Source organism: Somniosus microcephalus, chromosome 3, assembly GCF_052327205.1.
Source record: "Somniosus microcephalus isolate GS21.2 chromosome 3, FLI_Smic_1.0, whole genome shotgun sequence".
NCBI classification, from domain to species: Eukaryota; Metazoa; Chordata; class Chondrichthyes; order Squaliformes; family Somniosidae; genus Somniosus; species Somniosus microcephalus.
The window spans coordinates 124,375,335-124,389,198 of record NC_140989.1 but is presented as its reverse complement, the minus strand read 5'-3'; the positions used below and the strand labels follow the sequence as shown (position 1 = coordinate 124,389,198).

The 13,864-nt window shown below is 46.1% G+C and overlaps 1 protein-coding gene across 2 annotated transcripts in view; it reads left to right on the top strand.

Annotated features, from left to right (window-relative positions):
* wdpcp (WD repeat containing planar cell polarity effector) overlaps positions 1–13,864 on the top strand; it is a 322,735-nt gene that overhangs the window by 70,202 nt on the left and 238,669 nt on the right. For both annotated transcript variants that reach the window (XM_085981577.1, XM_085981578.1), the window contains exons 6-7: positions 84–143; positions 2,331–2,445. In XM_085981577.1, coding sequence (XP_085837703.1) covers positions 84–143; positions 2,331–2,445 — 175 coding nt within the window. The remainder of the gene's footprint in view (positions 1–83; positions 144–2,330; positions 2,446–13,864) is intronic.

Below are 13,864 nucleotides of genomic sequence, written 5' to 3'. Positions count from 1 at the left end.
CTGATTGGAAATCAGAAACACTTTAACCATTAGTGACAACGTATGCATCTGACATAGCCATCTGTGTTCTTGTTGTCCTTCAGGAGCTGCTGCAGTGCAGCCGTTGTGTGCTGAGCAAATGGAAGAACAAGAACAATTGTCAGGTATATGCTTCAACAATGATCTTGGATTGTTGATTTAATTTAATTTAATTGAGCCTTTCCAGACTTGGCTTTACAGTTACAAATAATGCAACATATATAAAGGTGTGCAACGTATACAATAGTATGTAATATATATAATAGTGTATCTTGTACTTCAGATCAGCTAAACTATCCAGATGATTTATATCTACAGTAGACAGAACCTTTTTTTAAACAAAGGTGCCCCAAGTATTTATGTATGTATTTTAATTTTTTTAATGTTACGTTAAATTAAATCGAAGTATAATTCGAAAGCAATTCCCTGGACTCTACAAGAACAACTGAAATAGCCATTTGTTTTAGATGGTGAAATTTAGCTTTGAGCAAATTCACAAAAACAAATTTTGTTAACCCATGATTTCAACTTATGACAAATGTGCAATCAGTTGAATTATGTCCACAGGAAAGTTTTTTTTTAATCCTTAGGCAGTTCTTGCAGAATATGTTACCTTGGTGTATGTCATTTTTCAGCATGAATTTTTTCTTCTTAATATACATGGTACAAAGCAGAAAAATAAAATTAAAAATAAAACAAATTTAATGTTAACTTTGTTGTACCAAGCCACAGATGTAAAATCAGAATTGTTGGTGGATTATAAACCTCAGATGTCTGGTTAGTAAATGTAGGTTCAGTGGGGTAGAAATCGGTTTGGGCCAGTTTTCAGGCGCCAGGGAAATTGCTCCTTGGGTCTCATTATAATAAAGCAGCGAGCTGTGGGCGCTGTAGCTGCTTGCCAGTCCAGGACTTCCCAATTTTGGCCAGCTTGCATACTGAGCCGGCCCTTGGTAAATCAGAAGGGACTTCTTTACCCAGACAGTGGTTACAATGTGGAACTCACTACCACAGGGAGTGGTCGAGGCAATAATGAGGTCCTTGGCCACTCAACTGTGGGACCACCTCGTTGGTCAGTTCTGTACTAACGACCATTTCAACAGAACTGTAAATCCACTGTGGGAAGTAAGTGGGAGAAAAATATCTCATAATCGTCAATAACTGAGATGAGGTGGACAAGTTTGGAGAGGAAGGAAGAATAAATAAATGAAGTATCTTCATCCTAAGCAAATATTGAAAATTCCCAGTGACACACAGAATGGAAAAAATGATAATTTAATTGAGATTAAGAGGTTTTGGGGAAAGGAAGAACAAAAATACATGCATTTTAAGTACATTTGCAAAGTAGTAGGTAAATAGCATTACAAATATTAGAATAATTTCAGCGATTCTACACTCCCAATGGGGAACCATGCTCAGATAAAATGCAAGTCGGAGATGGGAGTAATGCCGGGGTCATGCTCTTCATTGCTGGCCCCACCAGAGTATGCAGGGTCAAGGGGAAGGTACTTAATTAGCATAGGCCCAGCATCCATGACATTATGGGCACATTCCAGGCGCTTGCCAGACTTGAGAGGCCAGAATCTGCAGCACCTGCTGCTGTGCGGGTAATGGGGTTGAGGGGAATAATAGAGGCTGGTACCCCTCATCTTACTGGGTGTACCAGCCCCACCCCCTCTGACATAGAGGGCTGAATTTAGGGTGGATGGAGATTTTACCCAGGACAAGACACTTGGTCGCCCCCCCCCCCTCAGAAACTACCAGTGAAGGCTGGGACTTGGCATAACCAGTCCCAGAGCTATGGTCGGAGTGTGTCAGAAGTCAAATCGACATGAGAAAATATTTTTTTACGCTGTGAGTTGTTATGAGCTGAAAGGCATTGCATGAAAGGGCGGTGGAAGCAGATTCAATAGTAACATTCAAAAGGGAATTGGATAAATATTTGAAAGGAAAAAATTTACAGGGCTGTGGGAACAGAGCAGGGGAGTGGGGCTAATTGGATAGCCATTTCAAAGAGCCGGCAGAGGCACAATGGGCCGAATGGCCTCCTTCTGTGCTGCACCATTCTATGATTCTAAGGCCTACAGATTTTCAGGGCCTTTAGTCTATTTCGTTATCCAAAATTTAAAAAGAATTCCTAGGTGTTGAACACACAGCTTCATTCCTTAATATAAAAACAACTGTTCTGGAAATGCTAACGCAACTTTGAAAATATTTAACGGTGCTCATTTTTAACTTTTGTAGTGATAAAAAATGCATTATCCAGGGTGATGCTTTCAAAGACTACACTTAACAACATGTCCTGTCTGTTTCAGCTTTTCTTTGGTTCAGGTGTGCTGGTATCATTAAGCCTCTCTGGGCCACATCTGGAAAAAGCCATGATCGACAGGACCTTAGTGGGAAGGCTCATCTCTGACACCATCAATGATGGTAATTGTACCCACGTGAAAATCAAATGTCTAAATTAACAGTGACAGATGAAAAATGATGTGGCAACAGATTTACTAATTACTCTCTGGGGCCTTGTAAGAGCAACAAGTAATTGCATGTATTGTCATAGTTACAACCCTTCAGGTTATAAATTATGAATATGCTTTTGTACATAGGACTTTCCAGACCTTACTTTTAACATGTATTAAATCAATTTCTAAAAGTTTTTTCATCAAAGCTGCTCGTGGTCACATAGGTATCAGTAATGAAAGATCCTGGAACATAGTAGTCTTTAAATCCAATATCTGTATACTGTAAATTAACACAATAGTATTTCCTTTGCAATTAGTTTTTTTAAGTAATATATGTAACATCAGGGACTATTTAAAATCAGACTAATAAGTACTACTTTTTGGAGAAACCTTTTTCTAAAATATCAAGGCAATTTTGATTTTTTTATCAACTATTTAAATATGTATTCTACAGTCTCAAATTCAAAGCATTTGTTTATTTTTTTTAAATTGTGCCATTATATGTGGAAAGAAAATTTGCAAGAAAAATTGAAATTTAGTTGTGAAAAACTAGTTTGCAATGTCTATAGATTATTTTGTTCAGATATAAATCTAAAAAACTAATACTTGAACAGTAAAAATTGAGAAACAAAGTGCTGATGGAGAAGGGGTAGGGAGGGGAGAGGGCGAGCAGGGGGAAAAGGAGAAGGGGAGGGGGAAGAAGGGGAGGAAGGAGAGAGCGAGCAAGGGGACAGGGGAAGAGAAGGAGGAGAGAGGAAGGAGGGACAGAGGTGAGGGGAGGAGAGAGGAAGGGGACAGAGGGAAGGAGGGGGAGAGGGAATGGTAGACAGAGGGAGAGGAGAGAATGGGGGTAGGTAGGAGGGGAGGAGAGTGGAGGGAGAGTTTAGGGGAGAGGAGAGGGAAAGGGGATAGTGAGAAGGGGAGGAGAGAAGTAGAAAGAGGGTCGGAGGACAGGAGAGAAGGAATGAGGGAAGGGGTAAGGAGGGGAGGGAAGTAGAAGAGAGAATGGGGAAAGAGGGAGTAGGGAAGGGAGACAAGTAGGAAGGAGAGGGGAGGGGTGAGTGAGGGAGAATGGAGTAGACGGAAGGAAAAGGAAGAGAGGAGGGGGAATAGAAGAGAGAGAATGGAGGGGGAGCAGTTCTATGGGGAAAGAAGGAAGAGGAGGAAGGGAGTGGGAAGAATGGAGAACATAAGAACATAAGAAATAGGAGCAGGAATAGGCCATTTGGCCCGTTGAGCCTGCTCCGCCATTCAATAAGATCCTGCCCGCTCCCCATAACCCTTGACTCCTTTATCATTCAAAAATCTGTCTATCTCCACCTTTAAATATATTCAATGACCCAGCTTCTACAGCTCTCTGGGGTAGAGAATTCCAAAGATTCACGACCCTCAGAGAAGAAATTCCTCCTCATCTCCGTTTTAAATGGGCAACCCCTTATTCTGAAACTATGCCCCCTAGTTCTAGATTCCCCCATGAGGGGAAACATTCTCTCAGCATCTACCCTGTCAAGCCCCCTCAGAATCTTATACGTTTCAATAAGATCACCTCTCATTCTTCTAACCTCTATTGAGTATAAGCCCAACCTGCTCAACCTTTCTTCATAAGAGAACCCCTTCATCTCAGGAATCAAGGTAGGAAGGGAGTGGGAGAATGTACAAAGGGAGCGAAATGAGAAGCAATGGGGAAGAGAGGAGGGTTGGAGCACAGGACAAAGGGTTGGGAGGGGAGAGGAGGAGATGGAAGGAGTAGGGAGAGTTGAGTCAACACTTGCCTCAGGGATGTGATGGTGGAGGTTTTTTCAGTCAGTGGAGGGGTAGTGGTGGTGAGATTTTGGAGGATGATTTTGCCTCCATTGTGGGCAGGGGTTCTGGTTGACAAATGCTGTGGGGTTTTCTTCATTAAGTGGTAGTGGGAGGGTGCCAGTGTGAAATTGTTGCCCCAGCAGAGGGATGGCATGTGAATTGCTTCAGTTGTAGAGACCGTTTATGACTTGGCTGGTGAGTAGTGTGAGGGGGATTTTGCTGGTGATTACTTTTTCCTCAGCTGGAAACTGTTTAGGTTCAGGGGCCTAAAAATTCAGTTGCTTTGCGCCTCCCGTTAGCACCTAAGAGGGTGCTAACGGGGCGCAAAGCAACTAGCGCCTAGGGCGCGGCGCCGCCAACGCCTCCCACGAAATTCAGCGGGAAGTTAGCACCCTGCGACGCAGCGCCGCTGGCCATGACGCATTGCCGTGCGCAACGCCCCGGCCGCGATCTTCGGTAGCGCCCCCTGACTTACCACCGGACGCTATGTCCAATGGAGTCGGGGGCCTACCTGCAGCCGGAACAGCACAAATTAAAGGGGAGGTGTCGGGTGGCCATTTTTGTTGCTGGCCACCTGCCAGCACCTGCCCCCTCTGCCGTCCCCTGCCTCTTCTGCAGCCCCCCCGCAGAGTGCCAGCTGCGCTCCGTGAGCTCGGCACTTCTCTTGAGTGCCGGGCTCTTTTGCTGGCACTCCAATCCCTGGTGGCCCAACTGGGCCCCGGGTCGTACTGCGCTAGGCCCCTCCCCTTTAAGAAGGGGAGGAAGGCCTGCCGTACCGTGGCGCTGCGGCATGTAGCGCCACGATATTCACTCGCAGCGCCCCAAGAGGAAGGCGGGGCGCTTCCAGTAGCACCCCGCCTCCCTCTTGTGGCACTACCGGTGAATTTCACCACGGGGGTGCTAATTTTTTCATGGCTAAAAGTAGCGCCCCGGCAAAGTTAGCACCCCAAAGGGGGCACGACCCAGTTTTTCCCCCAGGATCTTTTATGGATCTTTTGCACCTTTTTTCATAAAATCATAAGCACAGAAGGAGGTCTTTCCGCCCTTTCAGGTAGTGCATTTCAGATCATAACTCACTGCGTAAAAAAAAAAGTTATTTTGCTAATTATCTTAAATCTGTGTCCTTTGGGTACTGAAGGAAGATAGTTGTGGTGGTTGGAGATCAATCATCACAGTCCCAGGACATCACTGTAGGAGTTCCTCAGGGCAGTGTCCTAGGCCCAACCATCTTCAGCTGCTTCATCAATGACCTTCACTCCAACATAAGATCAGAAGTGGGGATGTTCGCTGATGACTGCACAGTGTTCAGTGCCATTCGCAACTCCTCAGATAATGAAGCAGTCCATGCCCGCAGCAAGACCTGCATGATATTCAGGCTTGGGTTGATAAATGACAGGTAACATTCGCGCCACAGAAGTGTCAGGCAATGACTATCTCCAACAAGCAGAGTGCAGGAGCAGCACCAGGCATACCTAAAAATGAAGTGCCAACTTGGTGAACCTACAACACAAGACTACATGGATGCTAAATAGCAGAAGCAGCATGCTTATAGACATAGCTAAGCGATCCCACAACCAACAGATCAGATCAAAACTCTGCAGTCTTGCTGCATCCAGTCGTAAATGGTGGTGGAATATTAAACAACTAACTGGAGGAGGAGGCTCTATGAACATCCTCAATGATGGCGGAGCCCAGCATGTGAATGCAAAAGACAAGGTTGAAGCATTTGCAACCATCTTCAGCCAGAAGTGCTGAGTGGATAATCCATCTCTGCCTCCTCCTGAGGTTCCCACCATCACAAAAGCCAGTCTTCAGCCAATTCGATTCACTCCATGTGATATCAAGAAACAGCTGAGTGCACTGGATACAGCAAAGGCTATGGGCCCCGACAACATCCTGGCTGTAGTGCTGAAGACTTGTGCTCCAGAACTAGCCGCGCCTCTAGCCAAGCTGTTCTAGTACAGCTACAACCCTGGCATCTACCTGACAAAGTGGAAAATTATCCAGGTATGTCCTGTCCACAAAAAGCAGGACAAATCCAATCCGGCCAATTGCCACCCCAGCAGTCTACTCTCAATCATCAGCAAAATGATGGAAGGTGTCGTCGACAGTGCTATCAAGCAGCACTTGCTCACCAATAACCTGCTCACCGATGCTCAGTCTGGGTTCTGCCAGGACCACTCAGCTCCAGACCTCATTACAGCCTTGGTCCAATCATGGATGAAAGAGCTGAATTCCAGAGGTGAGGTGAGAGTGACATCAAGGCAGCATTTGACCGAGTGTGGCATCAAGGAGCCCTAGTAAAGTTGAAAGTCAATGGGAATCTGGTTGGGGGGGGGGGGCGGAATCTATCCACTGGCTAGAGTCATACCCAGCACAAAGGAAGATGATTGTGGTTGTTGGAGGCCAATCATCTCGGCCCCAGGACATCACAGCAGGAGTTCCTCAGGGCAGTGTCCAAGGCCCAACCATCTTCTGCTGCTTCATCAATGACCTTCCCTCCATCATAAGGTCAGAAGTGGGGATGATGATTGCACAGTTTTCAGTTTCATTTGCAACTCCTCAGATAATGAAGCAGTCTGTGTCCACATGCAGCAAGGCCTGGACAACATTCAGGCTTGGGCTAATAAGTGGCAAGTAACATTTGTGCCAGGCAATGACCATTTCCAACAAGAGTAAGTCTAACCACCTCCCCATGACAATCAATGGCATTACCATCGCCGAATCCTCCACCATCAACATCCTGGGTGTCCATTGACCAGAAATTTAACAGGACCAGCCACATAAATACTGTGGCTACAGGTCAGAGGCTGGGTACTCTGTGACAAGTCCCTCACCTGACTCTCCAAAGCCTTTCCACCATCTACAAGGCACAAGTCAAAAGTGTGATGGAATACTCGCCATTTGCCTGGATGAGTGCAACTTCAACAACATTCAAGAAGCTCAACTCCACCCAGGACAAAACAGCCCGCTTGATTGGCACCCCATCCACCACCTTAAACATTCACTCCCTCCACCACCGGCGCACCATGCCTACATGTGTACTATCTACAAGATGCACTGCAGCAACTCACCAAGGCTTCTTCGACAGCACCTCCCAAACCCGTGACCTCTACCACCTAGAAGGACAAGGGCAGCAGGCGCATGGGAAGACCACCACCTCCAAGTTTCCCTCTAAGTCACTCACCATCCCGACTTGGAAATATATCTCCATTCCTTCATCACCGCTGAGTTAAAATTCCTGGAACTCACTCCCTAACAGCACTGAGGAAGTACCTTCGCCGCACGGATTGCAGCGGTTCAAGAAGGCATCTCACCACCACCTTCTCGAGGGCAATTAGGGATGGGCAATCAATGCTGGCCTTGCCAGCGACGTCCACATCGCATGAATGAAAAAAATATATATTTTCTCTATCAAAGCCCCTCATAATTTTGAACACCTCTATTAAATCTTTCTTTAGCCTTCTCTGTTCTAAGAAGAATAATCCCAGCTTCTCCAGTCTCTCTACATAACTGATGTTCCTCATCCCTTTCTTTAGAAATGTTTTCTTTTTGCGTGTTTCAAAAGGTTGGCTTTTTTAAACTTTGGTTTTGGCAGAGAACTTTATGTGATGTAACACCGTGGTGTCTGGATCACGTACGCTAGCCATGTGCCATTTTTAATTAATGATCGATGAAATGCTATGAGCAGGATTTTCCCTAGGGGGAGTATAATATCAACAGAATTTCTATTGCCAGGCAAAGTTTGCATTTTCCCCTCGTGAGCATGAGTGTTGTATGTAACTATGCAAATGTCAACGGAGCAGATTTAGGTTGTGGCTAATATTTTTCCAGCTGCTGATATTGTGTAATGTTTGAGCAGGTCACCTCTGTGATAAATGTTCTTTTGCTTCAGCTTGGTTGCTGATCATGACATTTGACTCTGCAGTACACTAGACCATAATGGTGATAATCTGATGATAGATGTCAGAGGTGCTAGCACTATTTTCCATGGGATGTGCAAGACGAGCTTCTCCTGGCCTTGTGTTCATCACCAGTGGGACTAAAACAAGTTGCAGATTGGTAACACCACCAATGTTCATCCTTACTGACCAACTTAACCCCCTCCCACAAGCTCTTTGTTGCTGTCCCGGTGGAGAGAAATCTAGAATGCTAAAGAGAAAAGACAAGGAAGCAGTGCAGGAAAGTGATTGAGGTAAGGATAACCAGATTGTGTTAGGAAGGGACAGAGTGTACAAACAAAAGAGTGCACTAACAAATAGGGTCCAGGTAAGAAAAAATGGTAAGACAAATAGGGCCATAGTACAAAAAAATGTTAAGATGTCTAAAAATATTAAAAAGACAAATCTAAAGGCACTGTATCTGAATGCACGAAGCATTCGTAATAAGGTAGATAAAATAACAGCGAAAATAGCTGAAAATGGATACAATATAATTGCGATTACGGAGACATGGCTGCAGGGTGACCAAGGCTGGGAGCTGAATATCCAAGGATGTTCGATATTTAGGAAGGACAGGCAAAAAGGAAAAGGAGATGAGGTGGCGTTGTTCGTAAAGGATGAAATCAGAGCAATAGTGAGAAAGGATATTGACTCAGAAAATCAAGATGTAGAATCAGTCTGGGTGGAGCGAAGAAGCACCAAGGGGCAGAAAACATGGGTGGGAGTTGTCTATAGGCCTCCAAACAGTAGTGGTAATGTAGGGGACGGCATCAAACAGAAAATTAGAGATACATGTAACAAGGGTGACTTTAATCTACATATAGACTGGCCAAACCAAATTAGCAATAATACTGTGGAGGATGAATTCCTGGAGTGTATACGGGATGATTTTTTAGACCAGTATGTTGAGGAGCCAACTAGGGAACAGGCTATCCTAGATTGGTTATTGTGCAATGAGAAGGGGTTAATTCTTGTTGTGCGGGGTCCTTTAGGGAAGAGTGACCATAACATGATAGAATTCTTCATTAAGATGGAAAGTGAAGTAATCCAATCCGAAACTAGGGTCCTAAATCTAAACAAAGGAAATTACGAAGGTATTAGGAGGGAGTTGGCTATGATAGATTGGGGAGCTTCATTAAAAGGCATGATAGTGGATAGGCAATGGCTAACATTTAAGGAACGAATGCATGAATTGCAACAGTTATACATTCCTTTCTGGCGCAAAAACACAAAAGGAAAAGCAGCCCAACCATGGCTAACAAAAGAAATTAAGGATAGTATTAGATCCAAAGAGGAGTCATATAAAGTTGCCAGAAAAAGTAGCACGCCCGAGCGTTGGGAGCAGCAAAAAAAGACCAAGAGATTGATTAAGAGGGGGAAAAATAGAGTATGTGAGTAAACTTGCAAGGCTCATAAAAGCAGACTGTAAAAGCTTCTACAAGTATGTAAAAAGAAAAAGATTAGTGAAGACAAATGTAGGTCCCTTACAGTCAGAAATGGGAGAATTTATAATGGGGAACAAGGAAATGGCAGGGCAATTAAACAAATACATTTGTTGTCTTCACGGTAGAGGACACAAATAGCTTCCCAGAAATGCTAGGGAACCAAGGGCCTAGTGAGAAGGAGGAATTAAAGGAAATTAGTATTAGTAAAAAAATAGTGCTGGAGAAATTAATGGGACTGAAAGCTGATAAATTCCCAGGGCCTGATAATCTGCATCCCAGAGTACAAAAAGAGGTAGCCATGGAAATAGTGAATGCATTGGTTGTCATCTTCCAAAATTCTATAGATTATGGAACAGTTCCTGCAGATTGGAGGGTGGCAAATGTAACCCCACTACAGGGTATTTAAAAAAGGAGGGAGAGAGAAAACAGGGAACTACAGACTGGTTAGCCTAACATCAGTAATAGGGAAAATGCTAGAGTTTATTATAAAGGATGTGATAACAGGACACTTAGAAAGTATCAATGGGATTAGATAAAGTCAACATGGATTTATGAAGGGGAAATCGTGTTTGACAAACCTACTGGAGTTTTTTGAGGATGTAACTGGTAGAATAGATAAGGGAGAACCAGTGGATGTGGTGTATTTGGATTTTCAGAAGGCCTTTGATAAAGTCCCACATAAGAGGTTAGTGTGCCCACATAAGAGGTTAGTGTGCAAAAATAAAAGCACATGGGATTGGGGGTAATATACTGGCATGGATTGAAAATTAGTTATCAGACAGGAAACAGAGAGTAGAAATAAATGGGTCTTTTTCGGGGTGGCAGGCAGTGACTAGTGGGGTACCGCAGGGATCGGTGCTTGGGCCCCAGCTATTCACAATATATATCAATGATTTGGATGAGGGAACCAAATGTAATATTTCCAAGTTTGCTGATGACACAAAACTAGGTGGGGTTGTGAGGAGGATGCAAAGAGGCTTCAAGGCGATTTAGACAAGTTGAGTGAGTGGGCAAATACATGGCAGATGCAGTATAACATGGATAAATGTGAAGTTATCCACTTCAGTAGGAAAAACAGAAAGGCAGAGTATTATTTAAATGGTGATAGATTGGGAAATGCTGATGTACAAAGGATGTCCTTGTACACCAGTCACTGAAAGGAAACCTGCAGGTGCAGTAAGCAGTTAGGAAGGCAAATGGTATGTTGGCCTTCATTGCAAGAGGGTTTGAGTACAGGAGCAAGGATGTCTTACTACAGTTATACAGGGCCTTGGTGAGACCACACCTGGAGTACTGTGTGCAGTTTTGGTCTCCTTACCTAAGAAAGGATATACTTGCCATAGAGGGAGTGCAGCGAATGTTCACCAGACTGATTCCTGGGATGGTAGGACTGTTTTATGAGGAGAGATTGGGTCGAGTAGGCCTGTATTCACTAGAGTTTAGAAGAATGAGAGGGGATCTCATTGAAACGTATAAAATTCTGACAGGGCTAGGCAGACTGGATGCAGGGAGGATGTTTCCCCTGGCTGGGGAGGTCTAGAACGAGGGGTCACAGCCTCAGGATACGGGGTAGGACATTTAGGACTGAGATGAGGAGAAATGTCTTCACTCGGGGTGGTGAACCTGTGGAATTCTCTACCCAAGAAGGCTGTGGCAGTCAAGTCACTGAATATATTTAAGAAGGAGATAGATAGATTTCTAGATGCAAAAGGTGTCAAAGGGTATGGGGAGAGAGCGGGAATATGGTATTGAGATAGAGGATCAGCCATGATCATATTGAATGGCGGAGCAGGCTCGAAGGGACGAATGGCCTACTGCTGCTCCTCTTTTTCTATGTTGCTCACAAACAGGAAAGCAATGGGGGTGAAATTGGTCTTCACTGGTTTTACATCACGGCCAATTTTCTTTTCCTTTGAAGTCAATAGAAATGGATTTTGGGCGGGGTGTAAAATGAGCTGCCGATTCACTATTGGCTATTTTCTGCTATCGCCAAATTTTACCCCCAGTATTTTTTTTACCACGACCAAGAGACATAGGGGTAGAAATTCAGTTGTTAGCGCCACCCGTTAGCGCCTTAAGAGGGCGATAATTGGGGCGCGATGCGGCTAGTGCCCGGGCGCGGCGAAACCTGCGCCTCTCGCGAAATTGAGCGGACATTTAGTGGTGGCGCAAAACCGCAATGCCCGCTCAGCTGCGCGCGCAGATCCTGACGTCATTTCATGGTGCAACGCCCTTGGGGCGTCCCGAACCGGAACTTCAGTGGCGACCCCCTCCTTTCCGCCTGGCGCTCCCAGCGACTGGTTGACTGGAACGGTTCCCAGTCGCTGTGGGGCTGGAGGGGGCTCTTCCTGGCTTCTTTGTGGTGGCCATTTTTGGACCATTCCTTCTGTGAGAGAGAGAGAGAGATTTGCAGAGAGACAAAGCTTTCTGCATTGACTCAGCGCTCACAGAGGTACTTCTGGCTTCGGCCCAGAACTTTGTAGTTGGTTTGATTTTTCACTGGCATAACCTTGAGTGGCCACATACTATGGGGGCTGCAATGGGTGGAAACGTTGGGTTTCTCCATTGCATTGAGAGGGCTCAGAGACGCCGAGAGAGAGAGTGCCAATCATGGCCAGACGGAGGAGGACCAACAGGCGTCGGCACAGGAGGCCTTACCCTCCCAGGGTATTCCGCCAACAGTTCTCATACCTCAACATGTCTGAGGAGCAGTGTTTTCGGAGGCTTCGATTCAGCAGGGAGGTGGTCACCTGCTTCAGCCAGATCTGCAGCCTCAACTGAGGAGCAGGACGTCTCTGTCGGTGGCAGTGAAGGTCACAGTGGCTCTCAACTTCTATGCCACCAGCTCCTTCCAATCCGCTACTGGGGACATTGCCAACGTCTCCCAGTTCGCGGTGCATTGCTGCATCCACCAAGTCATGAATGCCCTCTTTAAAAGGAGACATCATTACATTTCCTTCCCCATGAACCTGGACAAGCAGCAAGAGCGCGCAATGGGATTTGCAAGAATAGCGGGCTTCCCCATGGTCCAGGGCGCCATTGACTGCACGCATGTGGCTTTGTGGGCGCCGCAAGAAAATGCCGAGGATTACCGCAACCGGAAGGGGTTCCATTCGTTGAACGTCCAGTTGGTGTGTGACCACAGACAGCTGATACTAGCTGGCAATGCCCGCTTTCCAGGCAGCAGCCACGACGCCTTCATCCTGCGCCAGACTTCTGTGGCAGACCTTTTCGAAGCCCCGGCTCACCCAGGAGGCTGGCTTCTCGGGGACAAGGGCTATCCTCTGTGCACCTGACTGATGACCCCGCTCCGTGCGCCCAGCACCCCTGCTGAAGAACGATACAATGAGAGCCATCAAGCGACCAGGAACATCATTGAGCACACAATCAGCGTGCTAAAGCAATGGTTCCGCTGTCTGGACCATTCCGGGGGAGCCCTTCAGTACTCACCTGAGCAAGTCTCCCATTTCGTTGTAGTGTGCTGCATGCTGCATAACCTGGCAATCCTCAGGACTCAAGCCACTGCCACCAGACATTGGAGCACCAGCAGAGGAGGAGGAGGAGGAGGAGGAGCACCAGGACGGGAGGGAGGCACAAAGTGCAAGGGCCATCCGTCAGCAGCTTATTGCAAGTCGGTTCTAGGCCCCCTCTGAGGGAATGGCTTGTGCCATTGAAAGAACATGAATGGAACCGTTCCGCAACCCCTGAGCCGGTCAAGGCAACAACTAGTTCAAAGAGCAAACATGCACAATCTGAATAAAGACACTTCTTTATTTAACAAACTGTGTGCCCTTCCTGCATGACAAAGTAATAGAGAGAAACCCCCAAAAAAGCACTCGGACACATCACAACCTGGAGACAATGAACAAAAGAGTAAACAAATTAACAGCATTTTGCCACACCTACTTTTTGCCCTTCGAGGGTGATCTGCTTCGCTTGCGAGATTGGCCTCTTCCCACCCTGCAGCTCCTCCGCAATGGGACCCCAGTGGCTGCAACAAGGCTGGGGGAAGGCTGCTGAGTGTCAGAAACTGAGTCAGCAGATGCCCTTGAGGTACGGCCTGGACCAGCTCTGGGCCTGGAGGGCCCGGCTGCTGACTGTTCCAACTCTGCATGGGCGGCAGCAGTCTGTCCTACAGGTGGTGGCAGCTGCAGTGGAGAAGTGACAGTGTTGGCAGCAGGAATGCTGCCATCCTGAC